Source organism: Setaria viridis, chromosome 4, assembly GCF_005286985.2.
Source record: "Setaria viridis chromosome 4, Setaria_viridis_v4.0, whole genome shotgun sequence".
Lineage (NCBI taxonomy): Eukaryota > Viridiplantae > Streptophyta > Magnoliopsida > Poales > Poaceae > Setaria > Setaria viridis.
In genome coordinates, this window is record NC_048266.2 from 38797409 (window position 1) to 38821313 (window position 23905).

The following is a 23905-nucleotide window of genomic DNA, read 5'->3' on the forward strand; positions in this document are numbered from 1 at the left end:
AATAGCTGTAAATTTGTAAGAGGGCTTACGAGGAGCTCCATAGCTCTAGTAGGAGGGGCTCTAGCCCCATCCACCCTGGTGCTAGATCCGCCCTGGTCACATTAGAAAAGTTGGTAATGCCACTGAGAGAGTAGGTAAACTATACCAGGTTCTCAAAGGGCTTTCTGAAGTCCTGGCGTTTGGGAAACATTCACGCAAAGAAGACATTTGGGGGAAAAAAACATTATAAGTGAATTCCACAGAGCACCAGGAGGCAGCTGACGTACAAAATTAAACAACAACCAACATTCCGGAACCCCTAGGACATGCTACAGCAACACAATCGTTAAGGAACAACTACTGTTCTCCCAGCATGATGAAATTTTGTTATACAGTGTACATTACTGTCACATCAGAGGGCCCTAGGCGGTCACCAAACACCAGACTCAGTGGATCCTGATGATCTTCATTCAGAAAGGGGCCAGGTAACCCTTAATGCCGTTACATCCAAGGTGATCCCCAGATATACACCGTGGAAAGGGCAGTTTGCATATGGTGCAGATCATTTTCTCCTATGATGGTGTCGATGTTTATTGTGCCGATCAGAGTCTGAGTAATCAGAAACACTAGAATCAGAGTAGCGCCCCTTCTCCCGAGATCTCCTTGAATGTCTATTGCTTTCATAACGGCTCCATTCAGTATAGTCTCGCTTACCGTTTGATCTCTTTGAATGCCTATCGGTATGATGTGGGCTCAAATCAGTGTTGTGCTGCTTCTCCATCACTCTCCTCGGGCGCCTATTGGCATCAGCAGAACTCGACTCACTGTCATATCTCTTTTCCCTCGATCTCCTTGAGTGTCGATGTCTTCGACCAGAACTCGAGTCGCTGTAATACTGTTTCTCCTTATGTTGTAGAGAATGCCTGTGACTCTCAGAACTCGATGAATAACTGTAGAGGCGCTTCTCCCTTGAACGCCTTGAATGCCTCTTGCTTTCTGTGTCTCCTTTACCCTTATAGAAGGACGATGGTAACTCCTCTCTTTTCTCCTTCCTGTGTTCTCGCTTCAGATACCTCCTTGTATCATCACAAACCTCAACTTCTGAATCAGAAGAAGACTCTGACCGGTGTTTCTTCTTATGCTTATGCTTTGACTTATGCTCGCCTTTTCTAGCATCCACCACAGAATCAGAATGTGATGAATCAGAACAATGTTTTTTCTTTCTCTTGCTTCTCGATGTTTTGCTTCTCTTCTCATCTTCAGAGTCCGATGATAAATGGTAACTGCTTTCACGTCTACTGGATTCCTCATGAATAGCAGATGCAACCTGCTTATGCTTGCTTTTTTTCTTGGAACGTTTCGTGGATTTGCTACCAGAAAAGTTGGAAATGAGAGCTGGAATATCACAATCACCCAGAAAACCTGAAAGACAAGAAGCCGGGATGGGCAGCAAAAATATTAAACCACAGAAGTTATCAACCACCAATGAGGGGGGTTTGCAAACGTGGATGTTGTTCATGTTTCAGAGTTCAGGCTACTGGTTATACCTCCATATTCATCAAAGATGTCTTCTGCCACAATCTGCTGATTAGGATCATCTGGGTCGAATCCACCACGAGGGGGGCTCATGCCTGGCTTTTGCTTAAGTTCCCACTTCAAAGGCTATCAAAGAATTCTTTGCATTAAAATTGATATTTAAACCTATCTCAAGCAGTTTAGAATATCCAGGTATGTGCCCTATTCCACCTAGCTACATGGTTTCAAGAATAACAATGGAAGAAACAAACAATACTGCATTTATTTTAAAAAAAACTCAATTTTTTATCAATGGAATAATATGCAGTGATGGGGAGCAGGGAAAAGGTCAAACGGGCTAAAAAACTGAGATATACAGACTTCCATATTCTAGGTAAGACTTGTTATTTCTATTATTAAAGTTGCGGTAGAATATATATTTCAAAGAGAAAAAAAAAATCTAACCTCACTTGAATCAGTCTGCGCCATTATAGTTGTAAGTGGATCATCCCTTTTCAATCGGCTCTCCTCATTAGGCATGATCACATCCTTCAAGGGGCATTCCCGGTCACCACTTTGGTGACCATAGTTTCCACACCTTAAACATCTTACATTACGAACTTCAACTCCAAATGGTTTAATCCTTACAGGAGCACCTGTTTCCAACCTGAGAATAAGAGGGAACGTGTACTAAATGTTAAGAAAACGCTTAGTGATCTAAATACAGCAAACTGCTACACTATTCGGAATTTTGGATAAGTGAAATGGAGAAAACAAAAAGATAACAGAAAAACAAAAAGAATGAAATGAAAAAGGTGGACGACTGTTTTGTTTGGTTACTCAATTTTCAAAAGAATGAACTAAAAGTAATCAGTAAACAAGGAGTGTGATGTACCTTGGAGCATTTTTTAGAACCTCAAATTCTTGTTCCGTTGGCAATGGCCGACCAAAAACATCTTTCGGCCTATTTTTCTTATCTGCGCCTGGTTGAGTCTTTTCAGGTCCCTTATCAGGCCTAGAATAAATATAATGAACTGATGATGAAGGCATTCTGGAGATACTAATACAGAAAAAGAAATTGTGCACCCACTGCTGAAAGCTCCCACACAATGTGGGTGTGGGAAGGGAATGGACCCCCAAAAAAATTCAAAATCTACTTATTAGGTCTGCATGCTAAACAGAACCCAAGCCTTTATTAGAACTCTGACAGTTGAAGTAAAATGGAAGGTACTCCCTCCGTCCCAAATTACTATTCATCTTAGTTTTTCTAAATACATAGGAAAAACTATGTATCTAGATATAGTATATATCTAGGTACATAGTAAAAGCAATGTATCTAGAAAAGCCAAAACGAATAGTAATTTGGGACAGAGGGAGTACTTACCAAACAACAAGAACAACGACGCGTGGAAGCAAAAGAATACATATCACTTACATTGACGAGGTACTTGCTGCTGCAGCACCTTGACCCATGTCACCTGGATCTGACTTCTTCTTCTCATCTTCAATTTCAGCAGCTTTTGCACTCTCTGCATTGTAGCCAGGTGGGCGCACGTACATAAAACTCACAGCTTTCATTACCTCCATCTGAACTTACAAAACAAATTGAATACTGATGACACCAATTCTTCATGAGTGGTAACAGTAGGATGAACATCCAAGCATAAAGATAGTTGTTTTATTGCAGCTTTTTTTTAGGAATAATTTATTGCAGCTTAAAAACCACAAAAGAATTCTTAAACCTCTTGAAACCAAGAATAGCTAGTAGGTTCAACATTATTAGTTAGAGTGTCACATTCCAAGCTTGCAGAAAGCTTTCCCCATTTATTGGTTAACTTACTGAATTTATTCTTTGGCAACGCCTTTTGTAAACCTAAGTTGTACAGTAAATGACCTGTGCTGCCTTGTCATGTACATGTACTTTAGGTCACCCCAACAGACTAATGAATCTGTAGGACACTAATCCTACAATACCATACACTTAGTGCTGATGTTAATGGGTAAATGGACTTTGTGTACATGGAGGATTAGCAGCCCGAGATAGATAAAGTTTCTATAAGGTTGGCTCGGTCAGAAATGTCCGTTCTTTTGAGGAGCGCACAGTGACTATACAAAAAAAAAATATAAGACAACATCCAGCCATCCGCATTATGTTTCTCTTTTTAAGTCTGTAACAGTTCAGATTTGGTTCATAGAAATTGGGATTGGAAATAATATCAGCAATGTGTCACTGCAAAGTTCTAAACACAGACTTGCATCAGGGATTGAAGCTATTTATCTAGTAAGGCTTCACCGAGGCAATTATTGGATAAGATTTTAGCATCGTAGTACAATTACCAGCACAACAAGTGCAACCTAACCCATGTTGCTATTTCACCTACAGCACTTATGCAAAATTTCAAATGGCTAAAACATACAGCACGGTTAGTATCCCATATGATAATTTAGGATTCAGAGAAGCATCTGCTTAAGCTAATGGCTACAGGCAGTAGAATCAAGGGACCAATAGCAGAGGTATTACCTTCTCCTTGTCCTTCTTGGAGAAGAGCGCGGTCTGCCGGAAGAACTCCTGCTCCTGCGCGAACTCCCGCTGCACCTCCTCCTGGCGGCGCGCGCGGTTGGCGTGGACCTGCTCGGCGATCCACTTGCGGCGCTGGTTCGGGTACGAGAGCGGGTGCCACGGCTTCTGGTTCAGGTACGAGTGGCTCCACGCCGTCCCCGCCTTCTCCTTCAGCTCCACCTCCCCCGCCGCCATCTTCCGCCCAATCCCCCCGCCGCTCCCCGTCACCTCCTCCTCCATCGCCCTCGCCGGCCTCCGCCTCTCCCGATCGCCGCCGGTCGGACGAATCCGTCTCCTCCCAACTCGCCAAATTACCGAAAAGCCCCTGACCCCGTCACCCGTGAACTGGATCAAATATTATTACGGGCCAGGCCATCGTAGCCCAGTTCGAAATTGAGCGGTATTGCTTTCATGAAATGGGCCGAGTTAATAAACTGGGCCAGCCCATTAATACAGGTGACCTAGGTCACTCTCACTCGCGCAGGCGTCGGCTCGTCTGCCTTTTTCTTCTCGAGAGAAAAATAATAAGATCGCCGCCGTTTCGTCTCGTCGCCCACCCAGAGGAGTCAATGGCGGCGTCTTCCTCCGTCCGCCTCCACCACCAGCCATCCCCCTCCCTCCGACTGCCCGCCCCCACCAACCATCAGTTCCTCGCGGCGAGATGCCGCTGGCGCGGGCATCCCGGCGGCGCGGCGGCTCCTCCCCTCCGCCTCCGCGCCACGGGCGCCGCGCAGCCGTTTGACAGCAGCGAGTCGCCGCCCCGCGCGGTTGAGCTCGAGAAAAGGGAGGATCAGCAGCAGCAGCAGCCGCGCCTCAAGATCGCCGTGGTTGGGTTCGGCAACTACGGCCAGTTCCTGGCGCGCACGCTGGTGGCGCAGGGCCACACCGTCCTGGCCCACTCCCGCTCCGACTACTCCGCCGTCGCCGCGGCCCTCGGCGCGCGCTTCTTCCCCGACCCGCACGATCTCTGCGAGTGCCACCCGGACGTGGTGCTCCTCGCCACCTCCATCCTCTCCGCCGAGGCCGTCCTCCGCTCGCTCCCCGTCCACCGCCTCCGCCGCAACACCCTCTTCGTCGACGTGCTCTCCGTCAAGGAGTTCCCCAAGAACCTCCTCCTCAGCTCCCTCCCCCCCGACTTCGATGTCATCTGCACCCACCCCATGTTCGGCCCGGAGTCCGCGCGCGACGGCTGGGACGGCCTCCCCTTCGTCTTCGACAAGGTCCGCGTCGGCGATTGCCCCGCCCGCCGCGCCCGCGCCGAGGCCTTCCTCAACATCTTCGAGCGCGAGGGATGCCGGATGGTCGAAATGTCCTGCGCCGAGCACGACGCGCACGCCGCCGAGACCCAGTTCCTCACCCACACCGTCGGCCGGATGCTCGCCATGCTCGAGCTCCGCTCCACGCCCATCAACACCAAGGGCTACGAGACGCTGCTCCGGCTCGTCGACAACACCTGCAGTGACAGCTTCGACCTCTACAATGGCCTCTTCATGTACAACAAGAACTCCACCGAGCTGCTCAACCGCCTCGAATGGGCCATGGACTCCGTCAAGAAGAGGCTCTTCGACGGCCTCCACGACGTGCTCCGGAGGCAGCTGTTCGACTTCGAGGGCTCGCCGGCGGATCCCGCCGAGCTGCTGGTGGTCGGTGGCGATCTGTACACCGACGGCGACGAAGGTGACGCGGACGCCGTCGACGGCGGATCGAGAGGGGAATAATTGATCGATCGCGCCGGTCTTGCATAGTGGTTCTTGCTGTCCCCAGCTTGCATGTTGGATCTTATCCTGCTGGCAGACAATGCGGAGATGATCGAATCATCGAACGCGGCATTCTTGTTCTTGCTGGATCCAAAATCGTCGTCGAAATGAAATCTTTTGTCTTTACGCCGTTTTCAGTGAAATAATTGTGACATGGTTTCTGAAGCAAACAGCTAACAACAAATTATCGCACATGGAATAGTTCATTTCATTTCAGACCTTTTGAAATACAGCACTCGTGACGAGCTCACAAAACGAAAAAAAAATCCTACATGTACACGAGCTCACAAACGAATTCAAAACAAGGAACACGTGTCCCCAGGAGAACCACGTGCATCTGGTTGGCTCATGTGCCCGACCCGACAACATCACAGATTGCAGGCTTGCAGCACCTCGCCGGCCACGCCGCAGTTTTCTGCACCGATGAACTTGTTTTTTTTTTCCAGTCTCCAAGCATGCTGAATTTTGCGGCTGGCATTCTGATTTCTGACAAGCACACGCAGTGGTCGCCAGCGAGGCGCGGACACCATGTCTACGTGTCCACCAATGCAAAGAACACCAGGGAAGAAATGACTCTGGCCCAACTGAAATTAACGACGGGCCCCGGAAACCACTATGACGTCCGTCCCAATCTAATGCCAATACGCAGAGGGTCCCAGAGATTCTGACGCCACGGGCCGGGCTTGAGATTCGGCCCACCTTCCCGCGTTCTGGTGGCTCACGCGTCCGGCGTCCTCCAACCGCACCGATATCTTCCTCTGCTAGGGTAAGGGAAGAGCGGCGATCCGTCGGCGGCGGCTAGGTGGAGGCGGTGGAGGAGCATGGCCGACGTGCAGGGCGACGAGGCGGGCCTGGAGGACGACCCTCCCCCCGAGGAAGGGCTTGTGGATCCGGATGAGGGAGTTGAAGCTGATGTCGGCGGCGGAGGCGACGAGGATGAGGAGGACGTCGACGGCCTCGCCAGCTTCCTCGAGTCGGAGATACTGTCCGGATCCAGCGCGGAGGATCCTATTGATGTGAGTGCTTTCTGTCTCTCCTCCCCCTTGATTGTTGCGCGCGAATCGAATCTGTTCATGGGAGTTGGGTTCATAAGAACGAATTGTTCGCCGCAGAAGCAGCAGCAGGAGGAAGGTGATGCGGTGAAGAATAAGCGGAAGCAGGAGTCGGGATCGGACGGAGATGGTGGTAACGGCAGTGGCAGCGGCAGCGGCAGCAGCAGCGATGGGGAGCAGAACAAGAGGGCGAGGAGGGAGGAGAAGAGAAGGCAGGCCAAAGGGAAATTCGTGGCGGTGGCGCCTCAGATCGACACGGGCATGTTCAGCAGTATCCCCCCGGAGCTGTTCCTGCAGATCTTCAAGTTCCTCTCCTCCGAGGACCTCATCTCCTGCGCGCTAGTTTGCCGCTTCATGAACGCTGCTGCATCCGACGAGACCCTCTGGCGCCGCCTGTAAGTTCGCTGATGAAGAGGCTGTGCCTATCGATTTAATTCTATAATTGATGCAATTCAACTCAATGCTTACATATCATGTGCCTTTCTTCTTCTTTTTTCAGGTATTGCATGAGGTGGGGACTGGCCTCCAATGCCAAATTCAGGGAGCGCGCTTGGAAGAACCTCTACATACAGGTAATTTCATCTGTTCATCGTTGCTACTTCTAATTCAATGTAGTCAGGGACATCAAAGATGACATTTTTATTTAGTTTTAGCGCACCCAGACGATTTGGGCACTAGATGCATGCTGTTAATGTGAACCAATGATTTGGGCACTAGGTGCATGCTGTTGAAGTGCAAAGATTGTTTCTTTTCAAGCCATACCCACAGAACAAAAATTATTCCTTTCCAATTTCGTTGCTTAACATTTTTGTTTGATGCTCCAGTTGTAGTGATTAACTCTTGCTAATGTTTTTTTTCGTTCTTAATCCCAGCGAGATAGAGAGGATATGGTTGAATTTGTGAGGAATACACCTACAGAGTTCAGGGAGTACTATATTCAGATGCAGGCGGCAAAAAGGAGTCAAGCTCCCCTTCCTTCAGAAGTAACTACTAAATTCAGGCTGCTGTTTAATCTTTTCTCACATGTCTTATGTTGACGGAGCTTAACTGTTCCACGTATGAATTTGCAGGTCAACGACGACAAGGTTATCCTTGATAAAACAGTAGCTGATCAGGTGTCTACTTGGAAAAGCAGCAGAGGGCTTACTGATGAATCAGTCAAGGGGCACTCTTGTTCTGGAAATACATGCTCTTACACCCAGATTGGTGATGCTTACATTTGTGAGAAGACTGGTCGTGTCCATGGTAATATATATTTCCTCTCGCTATCTATACACAAATAATTTGCACAGTCCTGAAATATTTGGTTTATACTGTTTTCAGTTTGTGATGATGCTTGCCGTGAATTCGTCTTGGACCAGTCTAGTGGGCTGCTTCTTTGTACGATATCTGGGCACTGCTTTGAGAGGTGGCTGTGTCCTGATGATGAATGGGACACTGATGATACTGTAAGTCCCATACAAAATGTGTTGCTTTCCTTTATCCATTTATGTACATGACATGGGAAATATCATCCATTGCCTGCATTATGCGATCCATTATTTTTCACCAGTTCAACTAACTTATTAGCAAATGCTACTGAACTTCTTTCTGGTTTTGTCCTCATTAAGAAGATTTGCTTATTTGGAATTTTCAGGATCAGCAACAAGGTGGTGTAGCTGATGAACCAGAGCCGTTCATGGGATCTGGACGATTCGGTAAGTCATTTTTTCTTGTTTGAAACTGAGAAAGACATAATATTGGTTTTTATCCTAGCATCATAGGCCTATTAGAAATTATGATGAATGAGCGGATCCATCGCCATCTCACTCCTCATGTTCTTGTTTGCTTAGGAATGGTGGGTTGATCCATTAGCACTTCATTCGTCATAAGCACATAATTAGTATAGGATGGAATCATCCCACCAAAAATCAGTTTCAACTCATGATGGACCACCCCATTTAGTATGGGTGCATCTATCAACCAAACAGCCCAAAGTAGTCCTTTTACACCTTATGCAGTATATAGTGTCTATTCAATATTCATATTAAGATGCTGACAGGTTAAAATTTGAAATTCCTTATTTCTGAAATGTTGCATAGTGAAAGTGAGGATAGTAGTGTGGGTTACTGGGCCTTGGTCCTGTTTTCTTGAAAGCAACTGCCTTGCACTGTAACCTTCTACATACTTATTATTGTTGTACTCCCTTCGTCCCAGAATATAGCTACGTTTAGACTTTTTCAAAGTCAAATCTTCTCAACTTTGACTGCGAATAGAGAAATAATCATAGAGACTAATAACATAAAAATAATGTTAGTTGATTTATCATGAAACCAACTATTATAATATGTAACCTTTTCTATTTGAAATAAATTATTTTTAGAGATATTGTTGGTCAAAGTTAAAAAGATTTGACTTTTGAAAAAGCTAAACGTAGCTATATTTTGGGACGGAGGGAGTAATTTTCTTTTTTGTGAGCATTGATTTCTTGTAATGGAACTGTATAGAAGGCTGTGTATTGAATTTTTTTTTGCAGTAAAGTGGCCTATTTCATTACACTGACTTACTGACCATGATCATGCTTTGATGTTATGAACAGCCCGGGCGATTATGTTGGGTTACAACTGCAGTGATGAGAAGGAACTCGAGCATGCCCTGCGTTTCTGTTGATATGCCTTTTGTTTCTGTCGGAATGCCCTCCCCTCTTAGGTACTACATGAGGTCAGAGACTTCTACTTGTGAAGAGGAAATAAGCAGAATGCAGCCCTGTGCTGTGCGTTATCATGTTTACCCTCCAGAATGTATCTAAGAATGGAACTCCTGCGCTAGTACCAGTACTTGAGCTAGATTGCTGATCTGTTTTGATCAGCTGAGGGAGCTGTAATGTTGTTGTATAGTTTCCCTTTCCTAAGCTATCGAGATGTATGTCTGTAATAAAATAATGGTTGCAGTAATGAGCCTTTTATTTGTATGATATTGGTATATCGGCATATGCGTGAAGCATACTGGTGCTTCATGAGTTTAACTTCTCACTGGTGATGTGGGAGGGCATGACTTGCTGAAAAATAGCTAAAATGTAGTACATCAAGCACGAATGGCTTCATTTTCCATGACAAAAACCTACGTCTTTCCGTCTCTGTTTGTTTATGTATTGCTGCTAGATGCACGGAGAAGACAAGACCAATCACGTACCGTTCTGAAATTTGTGGTACAAGCAGATCAATTGAGATTCCCGGTGTAATTTTCCCCCGACTAATTTAAACGTAGGAATTGCAAACCGGAGACGCCGAATAATTTGAAAGTGACGGTCACAGCAGAAAGAGCAGCTCACAAAGGTGATTTCTGGAGCTCAATTTTCAATGTGCACAAAATGAGTATAGTTCCGGATGGTTGTTTACAACATCAGACGGCCTATCTAGCAGACTAGCCCTGTTAAGTGTTAATCCTCCCATTCTGGTACAAGGACTCACTGCAGAGCTACTTCTTTGATGGTGCCTGCTTCGCCTGAATCTTGGGCAGAGGCATTCTGAGCTGAAGCATATTCTGGTGCTCGAAACGATTCTCCAGCTCACTCATTTGCTGATTTTTGGCGGACACAACTTCAGCAAATGCCTTCTAAAGCGCAACCATGGCAGCCTTTTACACATCGGGGAACACGGCACCTCTCATTGCGGATGTCAAACCAGTCTGACAAAGATCATTGTACCAAGCAGCTTGAAGCTGAGCGGAGCTAACGCCGGGCTCCAATGGCCGATTTACCGTAATGCTACCCTCTGAATTCATGGTCCATCGCTTCAATATGTACTCCTCCAATAGATACCGAACCCCATCCATGAAGAAGATCCTAAGCACATGCCTACACAACACCCCAGCATACTCAAGCATGCAACATGTGCATTTCGCTTGCTGGTCTGACCGGTTGAAGGTCACCGTATAGCTCCGGCCATTGTCTTCCTCTCTCCACACAACAAACTTGAAGACTATTCCTTCCTCAAATTTATCGGCGTTATAGCCCAGTGATTCGATGAACTCCTCCTGAAGCACCTCGAAAACGGCTCTTGGTAGACGTTTGCGGCCTGCCTTTCCATTACAGAAGGAGTCTTCAAGTTAGGCTTCAGGTATAGTGTCCCAAAGTCAGCTTCAGCCTCCTCCTTAGAGCGCAATGCCATCTCTTGCTCAAACCTGGAGATGAAGGCAAGCAATGTGATCTTTGTGTTGAAATGTGCCTTGAAGAAGGTTCTCGGATTGTTGTGACTTGAAGAGCTCAAGGAAGAAGAACCCCTTTTGATACACCCAAGCCCATTACTGCCTGGAATCATACAGTGACTGAAGCCAAGCATTCTCCCGGAGACTGTACTTGTCAAGAACATAATTGTGATGACCCGATAAGCTAGTGGGCTGAGTAATAGACTAGATGGGCCTACATGCCGTCACTAGGTAGAGAAAGCCCATGTACTGTTCGGCCTTTGAGGCAGACTATGTAAGCACTACAGTCACTCATGAACGGGTATCGAAGAACAACGTAACTAAAATCCCTAAACCTATCATGTTCATCTTCGTCCTCCCCAAGCCGCCGCTACTGCCGGCGTCGCGATTCTGTCCAAGGCTCACCGGTACGCCACCAGCGTAGTCAAGGACTGTGACGCTTCGTATCAGAGCAGTCGATCTGGCACCTTCCCAAATACCTACCACCTCAAATCGCCGCCAAATTCGCCCGCCGCCACACCAAGCACACCACCACCACCACCACCGCCACCGCCACCACAACCTCAACCACAAGGGAAGAAGCCCCGCTCACCAACGCTAACCTAGTGGATGATGACAGCCGAGGAAAAGCTCGACCTCCTGATCACGGAAGTGAAGAACCTCCAACTGGATCAAGTGAAGCTCCTCACCAAGGTTGACGCCATCAACACCTGGAGCATCACTGCGGAAAAGGGGAGCGGGCCAGCAGCCACAGCTTCGACAAGAGTCACTAGGGTGCCGATCCTGGTACATCCACACCCGATCCCATCCTGATCAAGGGTGCGTACCATAATCCCAAAAACATGAACCTGAATTTTGATTTCCCCTATCCGAATGATAGGAAGTATGGATTTCATGCTAGTCAAAATGCACCGAGAGAATTCAAACTACCCATAATAGATTTTTCTATATTTGAGGGAGAGCATCCTAAAGTTTGGAGAGAGAAGTGTCAAAAAATATTTTGCTATGTATGGTGTCCCTGTCCATCTGTGGGTTCCTTTTGCCACCATAAACTTCACAATGCAGCTCTTTAGCTCCTAACCTATGAAGCTCAACACACAGTTGATAGCTGGCCTGAATTATGCATTGCTGTAGAGCAAAAGTTTGGGAGAGATCTCTACCACAATTATATGAGTGATCTTCTATCTATTAGGCAAATTAGAGATGTGTCAGAATACTCTGAGAGATTTGAACAGGCTAAACATAGAGTGTTGGTCCATAATAGAGAGATTGGAGAAATGTTTTTTTTCAAAAAATCATAGATGGCCTTAAATGCAGCATTAGCAATGCCATAACACTGCATAAACCAAGAACAGCTGATGCCACTTTGTCATTGGCTCTAATGCAGGAGGAATTACTGGAAGCATCCAGTAAACATTTCTCCAACAGATCTCGAGAATACAGCAAGAGCACTATCAAGACCTCAAGTCCATACACTGCTGGAAATTCATCTTCTCCAGGGGTGCTTGGGCTTGTTCCTGGAAATGATAAGGCACAAGGGGATAAACGCAACAAAAGCTATGAACTATATGAAGCTCTCAGGGCAAAGAGACGAGCTAGTGGTTTATGCATGAAGTGCGGGGAACCATAAAGCCCACAACACAGATGTCTGAAGCAGGTGGGTCTTCATCTGGTAGAAGAACTCATGGAGCTACTTCAACATCAAAATGCTGACAGTGATCATGGCAGCGACAACAGCAGCCAAGATAGTGAGGAAGAACTTCTCACAATATCCATGTGTGCAGTCAATGGGACCTAAGGTGAGAAGACCATACGACTACAAGATCTCATTCAGAATCAAGAAATACTCATCCTAGTGGATTCTGGCAGCTCAGGGACATTCATCAATGGTGATCTAGTTCAAAGGCTAAAGTTGCATACAAAGGCTGTAGATAGAGTACATGTCACAATAGCTGGAGGGTCCAAGTTGTCATCAGACACTATAGCATATTAAGTAAGCTGGTGGACTTAGGGACAGACCTGTGTGACAGATGCTGGAGTATTACCACTGGGGGCATATGACATGATACTGGGCATGGACTGGTTGGAAGACCACATCCCCATGATACTGGGCATATGACAGATGCTGGAGTATTACCACTGGGGGCATATGACATGATACTGGGCATGGACTGGTTGGAAGACCACATCCCCATGTGGGTACACTGGAAGAGAAAAAGGCTCAGATTCACTCATAATGGCAGGAGAATCACACTAAAAGGGGTGAAAGATTGCTTAACACACTACAAGAAAGTAACTATTAAGAAGCTGAAAGGGTTACTCAGGAAAGGAGCAATTTCTCAAGTGGTCCACTTATCTCTAGAAATTTAAGACAACAACTCAACTGTTCTAGATGCAGTACAATAAGTATTGAGCAAGAACGAAGACCTCTTCAAAGAACCATAACAGCTTCCACCACAAAGGTCCTTTGATCACACAATTCCGCTATTACAAGGTGTTAAACTAGTGACATCAAGCCATACAGATATTCACTATCACAGAAGGATGAAATAGAGAGATAGATCAAAGAAATGCTTCAACATGGGATCATTTAGCCCATCACAAGTCCCTTCGCATCACTGGTCCTCTTAGTGAAGAAGAAGGACAGAACATGGAGATTTTGTATGGATTCCAGACATTTGAATGCTATTGCAGTGAAGAACAAGTCTCCACTATCCATTGTAGATAAGCTGCTGGATGAACTTCATGGAGCATAATGGTTCACAAAGTTAGATCTCAGGTCGGGATATCACCAGATAAGGGTCCTACCAACATATGAGATTGAAACAACATTCAAGACACACAATGGTCACTGGCAATTCAAAGTCATGCCTTTCTGGATTACCAATGCACCAGCAATGTTCCAGGTCATCATGAATACTATATTTTCTGAACAACTACGGAAATTTGTATGGTGTTTGTAGATGACATACTAATCTACAACAAAAACTTAGAAGAGCATCAACAACACTTGGAAGTGGTGTTTGATATATTGAGGGACAACAAGCTGTATATTAAGAAGTCCAAATGTACATTTGCACAACAACAGCTTGAGTACTTGGGGCATATAATTGGGGCTGATGGTGTTCAAATAGACCCCACAAAGATCCAAGCAGTACAAAATTGGCCTTCACCAATTGATCAGAAGCAACTTCGAGGATTTCTTGGTCTATCAAGCTATTACAAGAAATTTATCAAGAACTATGGCCTCATCAGCAGGCTACTAATAGATCTGTTAAAGAAGAATACCCCATATATATGGACACCGAAGTTACATGCCAGCTTTGACACACTGAAGAAAGCATTAGTGGAAGCTCCTGTGTTAGCATTACCCAACTTCAAAAAGCAGCTTGTCTTAGAAACAGATGCTTCTGATAAAGGAATCGGTGTTGTCCTGATGCAAGACAATCACCCAATAGCCTATCTTAGTAAGGCATTGGGTAGAAAGCGCAAGCAATGTCAGCTTATGAAAAGGAGTGTTTGGCATTATTGATGGCAGTAAACAAGTGGAAATCATACCTTCAACACCAAGAGTTCACAATTGCCACAAATCACAAAAGTTTAGTCCATCTTGGGGAGCAAAAACTGCAACAAGGGCTATAGCAAAAGGCATTCATCAAGTTGCTAGACCTTCAGTACAAGATTGTGTATAAGAAAGGCAAGGAAAATAAAGCAGCATATGCTTTATCCCAGCAATAAATGACCTCAGAGCAGAAGTTGTTGGCTATCCCTACCTCTACACCAAAATGGCCGGAAATAGTAGTGGAGGGCTATCAACAAGAACCTCAAAGTAAAGCACTACTAACTGAGCTTAGATTAACAGGAACAAATGACAAAGGGTTTTCTCTCACCGATGGAGTCATCAGATATAAGAATAAAGTATGGCTAGGCAATCATACAGCAACACATAATGCAGTGTTACAAGCCTTCCATTCAAGTGGACCGGGAGGCCACAGTGGCATCACCGCAACTTATCACAAGGTGAAGGGCCTATTTGCCTGGCTTGGAATGAAGCAAGGCATCAAGGATTATGTATCAAAGTGCCAAGTATGTCAACAACCCAAAAGCAAGCATTTCAAATTACCTAGTTTATTACAACCATTACCTGTACCTTCACAAGCCCGGCATACCATCAGCATGGATTTCATAGAAGGTCTTCCTAAATCCCAAAAATATGACACCATATTAGTTGTCATTGACAAGTTTACCAGGTATGGCCATTTCCTACCTCTGTCACACCCATTCACAGCACATACTGTAGCTCAGGCATTCTTCAGTAATGTGTACAAATTACATGGTCTACCTATAGTCATCATATCTGATAAAGATATGATTTTCTCAAGCGCATTATGGCAAGAATTGTTTAAACTCACTGAAACAACACTCAATATGAGCTCTAGTTACCACCCACAAACTGATGGGCAAACTGAATGCCTTAATTAATCCCTGGAAACGTACTTGAGGTGTTTGACTCGTGCTTGCCCTACCAAGTGGTCATCTTGGATCAGTCTAGCTGAGTTCTGGTACAGCACAAACTATCACCCTGCTCATAATAAGACACCATTTGAAGTATTATATGGGCACCTACCTCGACACTTTGGAATTGCACATGAAAGCAAATGTACTATGCCAAATCTGGAATAGTGGCTCACTGAAAGAGCTAATATGGGAAAACTAATTCAACAAAATCTGCTAAGAGCATAGGCCAGAATGAAGGCTCAAGCTGATAAGCATCGTCAAGAAAGAGAGTTTAATGTAGGTGACTGGGTGTACTTGAAATTTCAACCTTATGCTCAGCTCTAGACGTTCAAGTCGGAAATTAAGCTACAAGATCTTTGGTCCATATCTCATCATCCAGAAAATTTTACAAGTGGCATATAAATTGCAATTGTCAGCATCTAGTCAAATACACCCAGTGGTGCATGTCTCCCAGCTAAAGAGGGCATTGCCTCCAACTATTGAGGTAAGTTCTGACCATGATCTCTAATGCATTTATGAGAATATTACTCCTATGCCAGATACAATCCTTGACAGTTGTGTGCGCAAAGTGGGCAATACTGCTATACCATATGCATTCATATCTTGGAAAGAGTTACCTACTGCCTAGATAACATGGGAAAACCTTCACTATCTTCATCAGAAGTATCCAGCACTAGCAGCTTGAGGACAAGCTGTTGCTCATGGAGGGGGGCATGTGACGACCCGATAAGCCAGTGGACTGAGTAATAGACTAGATGGGCCTACGTGCCATCACTAGGTAGAGAAAGCCGATGTACTATTCAACCTTTGAGGCAGACTATGTAAGCGCTACAGGCACTCGTGAACGCATATCGAAGAACAACGTAACTAAAATACCTAAATCTATCATGTTCATCTTCTTCCTCCCTAAGCCACCGCCGCCACCTGCGTCGCGATTCCGTCCAAGGCTCACCGGTACGCCACTAGTGTAGTCAAGGACCGTGACTTATTCAGGTTCTCGGATTGTTGTGACTACAGCTCAGGGAAGAAGAACCCCTTCTGATACACCCAAGCCCATTGCTTCCTGGAATCATACAGTGACTGAAGCCAAGCATTCTCCCGAAGACTGTACTTATCAAGAACATACCCCCACCGGGCCTCAAACTCCTCAACTGTGTCAGCGCCGCAGACACATTCCTTGAGATCAGCTTTCAGACTGGCATGCTTAGCATATAGCTCAGACAACCTCAACTTGCACCGGCATGGCCTAGTCCTAGTCCATCACCAGCAGGCCGGGGTGGCGGCAACTGTCGCCATCCATCACTGCGAGCCATGTGTTGAGTAGCCAGAGGTGGGTGATCTTGTTCTCGTCCATGAGCAGGCAGCAACCGAAGGTGACCCCCTGCAGGTGGTGATTCACACCCCAGAACACCATGAGCGGTGGCATGTACCTTGTCCTCCGATACGTGGTGTCAAGTGCCACAGCGTCGTCGAAGCTGTCGTACGCCGCGCGCGCCCTAGCATCGGCCCAGAACACCGCGGAGATGCGGTTGCCGCTGTCGACCTGCAACACGTGGAAGAACCCGAGGCTCTCAACCTGCCGCATCCATAGATGCTCAAGTACGCCCTGCACCTCATCGAATTCATCGGAAGGTTCCACTCCAGCAACCTCTCCATTGGGTATTCCGTCGACTGCTCTGGTGGGCATCCTGTTGAATGCGTTGGTACTCCCCCTCAAAGGGAACAAATCGCAGAAGGGGATAGATTGCAGAGCATGAAAGATTTGGATTTGGTTGTTCCCTAGCCAACAAAACAAGAAACCAATCCTAGGCCTGATGGATCTGAAGTTCTGAACCCTCTAGGGCGGCAGAGGAGGAGAATTGAGCTGACATGCTTCAGTGGAAGGTGGCTTCGAGATCGGCGGCGCAGTTAGGAGAATAGGGCAGTCGGGTAGTCGTAAGGTGACGAATCGGCTGCAGGCCGTGGCGAGGCACTAGACAAGGGTGAGGTGAAATTGTTTTTTTTTGTGGGGGGAGGGGGGTGGAATAGGAGGAAGCCACTTTGCAGTGGAAGAGAAAATGAATTGAATTTCTACCTTTGTTACTGCTTTGCAAAATTAAAATCCGCCCACTAAATTTGTTGGAAATATAGAATCTCGGCAACTCTAATTTTATAAAGAAAAATGTTATTTGGATGTGACCAAGTCAAGAATTTTTTTGCAAAAAAAAGTCAAAGGCTTTTTTTTGGACAATGAGTTATGAACAATATCTAAGTAGGAATTTTCAGAATAGCGTATCTCAGGATAACTGGGATATTTTTAGTGGTGAATATGATCCTTAGATGAGTGGTATAATTTTTAGATAAAGATATTGTTAGGTCCATGGCTATAATTACACATTATTAAAGTAGAATACTAAACCGGGAAGCAAAAGGATATAACAATCGGGACTACGACTAGTCTCGAGAAATTAGCTTTCTAAATATTGTTGACAACTGCATATTCAACTATATATGCATAGAGGAACTAGAGGCATCTTGACCTTATATATTTAGCAATATGTATGGATAGATGTGCAATTTACTATTCAATCATACTAGAAAGGGATGTCAACATTTTTAAAGACTTCACACTCATAGCATTCATTGTATTATACGAGAGCAGTGAATAGAGATACACATACAACTTAGAGGTACATCTAGTGTCGGACTACGTGTATTCTTTTAGGTGGCCTGTCTAAGTGTCTGTAGTACATATGTTGTAGTCGTTCTCATTACGCGATTAAGGTAACAAAAAAAAACTCTCTTAATTTGTTCATACAAGTGTTCATAAATATAAGGAAATATCTAGCGAATGGTATCAATATGAAATGTTTGTTTTGCCAAGACTTGAGCATTTATTGATATACTAGTATCTTGTAATATTAGCAAGACCTATGTCATAAAATCCTTAAAGCAAAGATGTATGCTTTTGTCGTGATTCGCATAGTTATAACTTTTGGCGGTATATTGTAAGTAACGGTACTTAGAATGACGCCATCGTAGGATCCTTAATTAGGTCGTGTAACACATACAAGACTTTACATTTCACATAATCCGATGTCCTATTTAATAGAGATAACGCCTCTATCATAGGATCCTATTGTTGGGATATGAGGTAGGCTACACTAGCGCAAATCAAAATTTCTACCGCGTATAACCAGGAAGAACTGCTGTATAAGGATCACGGGATTACCACTCGACGCACTACTGGTACGGAAGATGTAGATATGCGTCGGTGCAGTGAAGACGATCACGTAGTCGTACGTAGTCGATCACGTCCAGCAGCTCCTCAGCAGCTCGTCCACGTGCAGCAAGATCGCCTCCGGTGTCGCGGCTCGTCGTCGGCTCGTCGTGGCTCGTCGGCGGCTCGTCGATGGCTCGTCCAAGTGCTGCAGGCGCAACACCTCCAAGGTATCCACACGTGCAGGGAGGAAGCGTCGCAAGCCGGATTGCTAGATCCGCGAGTTGCAACAGGCGAGGGCGTGGGAGGCGCGGCAGGTGTGTTTCGCCAAAAAGGTGTAAACCCTAGGGCGCCCCCACCCCTCTATTTATAGAGGTTCCTGATGGGCCTCTGGATCCGAGGCCCATTAGTACTCCTAAACCTAATCCAACTCGGATCAGATCCGAATTGGGCTTCCAGCCCCTTAAGTGTGTGACCCTATGGGTTCGGATACGTATAGACATGGCCCGAGTACTCCTACTCGGCCCAATAGTCGGTAGCGGCCTCTAGCAAGACGTGCCAACTCCTATACGCACACGAAGATCATATCAGACGAACCATCACAACATAATATACATGTTATTCCCTTTGCCTCACGATATTTGGTCTAGCTTCAAGCCAACCGCTCTTTCTCAATCCTGTGATTCGGAATCCCTTTGTAGGTTAACTCTTAACCGTACGTAGCATGGCCATGCATTTTCGGATCCGATCACTCGAGGGGCCCAGAGATATCACTCTCAATCAGAGAGGGGCAAATCCCATCTTGATTGACCATGTCTCATAGCATGCTTCTTGACAAACCCGAAAGCTACCTTTATAACTACCCTGTTACGGCGTAGCGTTTGATAGCCCCTAAGTAGGTCGATCCACATCTAGAATACATGCGACAATCTCAGGTCTAAGGACAAAGCGTATATGTTGTTTAAAGAGAGAACTACTTCTCGTGTTGGGTCAGTCCTAACACATGTCTCCACATGTGTCCACATTATTAGTTCAACATCTCCATGTCCATGACTTGTGAAACATAGTCATCAACTAATACATGTGATAGTCTAATATTCATGTGTGTCCTCACATGAACTCCGACTAGGGACAACTTTAGAATAACCATACAAGTAAAGAGTTTCACATACAATTCACATAATTGCAAATCAATTCAAGTAGCCTTTAATGGATATTCAATGAACACAATATACAAATCATGGATACAAATGGAATATCATCATCTCTATGATTGCCTCTAGGGCATACCTCCAACACCTATGCATGACGTACGGAACGTTACAAGTAGCCATCATCTTATTTAATGGCGATGACGCTATCATAATAGCTATATCTTTCCTTGCTCCCTAAGGTTATTAGCACATGCAATTTACTTTTGTGTTTCTCTTATTAGGTTTTATGTGTGACTGTTGTGAGGCCTCCTGTTCTTCAGAGTTGGTGTAATGCAATCCATTGCACATTATTAGCTCACTATTTCATTTTTGAAGGATAAGTTTAAGACATCTTTACTTTGTATATGATGCAAATCGATCTTATTCTTCCACAGATTTTGTTAGACATTCTTTCATTTGTTTTCAATAAGGGAAGTTTTTATCAATTCAAGTTACTCAATACATCGAGTTGATACAGAGATCTTGAAGCCATTGGGTTGAAGGAGGCAAGGAACTAGCTACCCAGTATGTTGTTTCAGTAGTTCTTTATGTCTGCTCGTGCTTGTTTTGTTATGTGTAGTGTGGGCGTGCATCTCAGTGGATAATGGTTGGTCCCAATCATGTATCAGATTACCTGACATTCTCACTTTCTCAGCTCTGTGTAGATCAGTTCTGGACTTCTGTGCACTGCGAGTTCAGAACAACCGGGACCAACCAGCAATATAACCATCTCAGATCACCTGAGCAGCAAATGTATACGAAACTCTCCCTGAAAACACCTCCAAAACACCAATAGGAAACTGCATAGTCCGATCACCTGTCTGCCTTTTTAAACAGTACATACTCATCTCCTACGCCGATGGTTCTTAGGTCTCTTCTTCAGGAGCAGATCGGAAGGTAGCTTAGCAAGATGTCACTCATCAGGTACTCACGTAGAGTACCAAAGAAAATTGTTCTCCCACAAAAACAACACATCAACTCAGAACAAACTTAGAGAGATACCACAAGAAGAAATCAATCTTCAGAATGCATTCATTATTAGGGAAACGCTTCCATTCTCCACTGGAAAGAAAATTTAGTAGATCTTACATAGAGCTCACACTAGAGCTAGCCAGCTAGGCGACTAGCTCATAGAAATACATTAACACAAACTCACAGACGCCATGAATCCACGCAAATTCCTTTCTAACAGGGGAAGGAATCACTGCTCGTAGAGAGACGAAGTCGATAGCTAGCTAAAGTCCTTGAGATAGATCTCTGCCCTCCTCAAGGCACCCTCTTTTTGCCGGGACAAGCAAGAACCCACCGCCCGAGGCCGCGTCACGGGCCCTCGACGAGGCGGCGGCCGTCGATGCCGCTCGACGACGACGGCTTCTCGCCGCTCACATCGCCGTTGAACTGGTCGGACGGCCCGGACGGAGGGACGGGCGGCCTCTGATCGGCCTCCTCCAAGAACGGCTGCGCGGGTGAGCTGATCATCTCCGGCACCGGAGTGGCAGTGATGAACAGGCCGGCGGCTGCCTCCGCCTGGCCATGGTTCACGTGATCCTGGGCTCCCAGAACCAGGAAGGCCAGGCCGGCGACGAGGACGAGCTAGACAAGCGAGGCCATGCGAGCACGCCGCGAGCAAGCTCTTCAGCCGCGGTAGACGAAGAGAGGACGAAAAACCCCAAGCTAGCAGGCAGTGATGTGAAGAACTGATAGATGCGCGCAGGCAAGCCGGGGCTTCCAGTGAGCCCTTTCATGGCATTTACTCCGCTTCTTGGATGCTTGTTGCACCAGCATCTCTTTCTCCGATCCAGAGAGAGTGACGAGAGATCGAAGGCTCAGCTCCATCGCCACCGCACAGCTATCTAGCTCCATGGTCAAAAAGGTTCAGGAGCGGACGAAACGGTTGGAAGAGCCATTGATGATTACTGACGCCATGCAAAGCCATCAAATTTAAGCGCTCTCGATCAATGGTCGGCACCTGAAATCATCCAAGTATTGATTGCGGCAGTGAGGGGGTTGGATGTTGGATGTGCAATGAGATGTGTAGACATGTAGTGAGGAGGTGATCTTGGCTTCTTTGCTTGGACAAGCATAAGAGGGTTTCATCATCAGCGAGGGGGCAAAGGGGGCATGGATGAGTGTATGTTGGATTATTCATTCATGGAGGGTCGAGGAGATAGCTGTTGAAGCAGTGGAGATTACTGGCACTAGCATTCAATTGCAACAAACTTGTCATGGCAGTTACTTCGAGATTTCCAAGACTTTGGTTCCCTTAGCCTGGTCAATTTTCTCCTCTTTTCAAAATATAAGCTAGGCTCCATTTGACATGGGTATGGCCTTGAAAAACTAACTTTGACCCCAGCAATAATAAATACATAACACTAAGATATGACAGTTTAATTTGTACACATGCAATCTATAGCTCATAATAATATACATATAGCGTTCAAGACAATTTGTTCCTCTTCTTTTTCAGTCATGATTGTTACTGGGAAGTACTTTAACTTCAAACATAAACTAAATGACAATCTTTAATTTTTATATAAAAAATCCACATAATCCAGACTACTTGCAGATCAAAGATTGAGAAGTATGAATAATCTTGAAATGCATGTGCATCTTAAAAAGGGACACAGCACTCCTGCATGAAATAGTCTGCAGATATTTGAAAGAAAAAATGACATGCTCCTCAAAGGTATATATTCTGTTTTTTTATATAACAAAATAAAAATAAAACCAAAAGAAATGGCCCATAGATAGCTGGCTAGCATTTTGAATTCCAGACAGGACAATCAAAGACGGTTTGCTTGGTTGTAGTGGTCAGTGTAGTGCAAACAAGATGATGTCAAAACTAAGAGGTACTTCTCCTCTATGAATTCTAATGCATGCCTCTGTTTTCAAGAATACAAAACTCTCAAGATGATGTAGATGGAGATCATGCGATCCACGATCGATGCATCGTGCCTCATAAAGCATAGTGCGTGCGAGCAAGTTTATAAAACTGATGGATAAGATAGCCCACAGTGAGGTAAGCTGCTGCACACATCGATCTTTTCAGGTGTGATCAAGCCAAATATCTGAATCCTCAAAGTTGAAAAGGTTTATTATCAGATTCATAAGTCATGAACCCCAAATTTGTGCCACGTTACCCAATGACATCGATATGATCCAATGATAAAGCACTGCTACTACTCCCTTCATTTCGTTTACCAATGATTGTATTTGTAAAATAAATGTGCGAAACAGATATAATGATATGAAATTAAAGTATGCCACAGGAAAATTCTATACTGGTAACATCATAAAATATGATTAATTTTAACATTTCGTGTATATGTTAGTGGTCAAAGTTTTCCCTATTAATATAAGCCAAGCAGAGATCCTGCCCATTTTAAAAGCTTCAAAAAAAAATAAAAGCTCGAGTGCAGCCATTTTAAAACTAAATGACATATTTTAGGATGAATAGTTTTTTTAAATTTGAGAGTTTTTAAAGTCTTGTCATTCCAAAACAAAATCTATCTAAATATTGAGAGAATATTTGATAGCATGAACTTGATGAACTACTCTGGCTTATTACCTGCTAGTTCAGCATGCACACAGAGATGTGCAGCAGCAAAAAAAAGTAGCTTTACATCGAGACAGAGCAAGCTAGCTACTTTGTTGCCACACTAAGCCTGTATTATATTGCTTAATGCAAGCTAGTGGTGATTACTTCACACACTTGCGAAAACAATAATATATCGCTGCTTAGCCGCATGCCGCATTTGGATAAGAGCTCTGTCAAGCACTAGCTGCTGCTGGTCAGGTTTTGGAAACCACGAGGTTATCTTTGTTGTAAAGGAGATGCATTGCGGCATTAGGGTTGAGATGCTGAGTCATACAGATGCTCTATTGTTTTTGTCGGTTTGACCTGAGGTCGCCACTCGCCTACGTACAGCTGGAGAGCGATGGTGAAA

The 23905-nt window shown here is 45.1% G+C and overlaps 3 protein-coding genes and 1 pseudogene across 4 annotated transcripts; 2 read left to right on the forward strand and 2 right to left on the reverse strand.

Annotated features, from left to right (window-relative positions):
• Positions 1–206: 206 nt before the first annotated feature.
• Positions 207–4368, reverse strand: LOC117852216 (uncharacterized zinc finger CCHC domain-containing protein At4g19190). The gene is made up of 6 exons (XM_034734214.2): positions 4016–4368; positions 2930–3081; positions 2390–2509; positions 1960–2161; positions 1527–1641; positions 207–1401 (listed from the first exon to the last, which is right to left on the reverse strand). The coding sequence occupies exons 1-6, from the start codon at positions 4292–4294 to the stop codon at positions 542–544; spliced, it is 1728 nt and encodes a 575-aa protein (XP_034590105.1). The 5' UTR covers positions 4295–4368; the 3' UTR covers positions 207–541.
• On the forward strand, positions 4365–5937 carry LOC117852217 (arogenate dehydrogenase 2, chloroplastic). The gene has a single exon (XM_034734215.2). The coding sequence runs from the start codon at positions 4471–4473 to the stop codon at positions 5770–5772; it is 1302 nt and encodes a 433-aa protein (XP_034590106.2). The 5' UTR covers positions 4365–4470; the 3' UTR covers positions 5773–5937.
• Positions 5938–6523: 586 nt separating this feature from the next.
• On the forward strand, positions 6524–9816 carry LOC117852218 (F-box protein SKIP31). Of its 2 annotated transcripts, none has more exons than XM_034734217.2 (8): positions 6524–6827; positions 6930–7258; positions 7363–7435; positions 7736–7846; positions 7934–8108; positions 8187–8311; positions 8500–8560; positions 9442–9816. In XM_034734217.2, exons 1-8 carry the CDS (start codon positions 6633–6635, stop codon positions 9510–9512), a joined length of 1140 nt encoding a protein of 379 aa, XP_034590108.1. In that variant the 5' UTR covers positions 6524–6632; the 3' UTR covers positions 9513–9816. The 2 variants fall into 2 exon arrangements, with proteins under 2 accessions (XP_034590108.1, XP_034590107.1); XM_034734216.2 differs by having other exon boundaries at positions 6526–6827; positions 6924–7258.
• A 503-nt stretch (positions 9817–10319) lies between these two features.
• Positions 10320–17253, reverse strand: LOC140222679 (protein FAR1-RELATED SEQUENCE 3-like; annotated as a pseudogene).
• Between the last annotated feature and the right edge of the window lie 6652 nt (positions 17254–23905).

What these genes read in the sequence shown, in the direction of transcription:
- LOC117852216 (XM_034734214.2), bottom strand. Translation starts at nt 4,294, where the DNA reads ATGGAGGAGGAGGTGACGGGGAGCGGCGGGGGGATTGGGCGGAAGATG. An exon ending in CGCAGACTGATTCAAGTGAG is followed by an intron (nt 1,642 to 1,959) that starts GTTAGATTTTTT and finishes ATTCTTTGATAG; the next exon opens with CCTTTGAAGTGGGAACTTAA. An exon ending in CATCTTTGATGAATATGGAG is followed by an intron (nt 1,402 to 1,526) that starts GTATAACCAGTA and finishes CTTGTCTTTCAG; the next exon opens with GTTTTCTGGGTGATTGTGAT.
- LOC117852217 (XM_034734215.2), top strand. Translation starts at nt 4,471, where the DNA reads ATGGGCCGAGTTAATAAACTGGGCCAGCCCATTAATACAGGTGACCTA.
- LOC117852218 (XM_034734216.2), top strand. Translation starts at nt 6,633, where the DNA reads ATGGCCGACGTGCAGGGCGACGAGGCGGGCCTGGAGGACGACCCTCCC. An exon ending in GGAAGAACCTCTACATACAG is followed by an intron (nt 7,436 to 7,735) that starts GTAATTTCATCT and finishes TCTTAATCCCAG; the next exon opens with CGAGATAGAGAGGATATGGT. An exon ending in AAGCTCCCCTTCCTTCAGAA is followed by an intron (nt 7,847 to 7,933) that starts GTAACTACTAAA and finishes ATGAATTTGCAG; the next exon opens with GTCAACGACGACAAGGTTAT.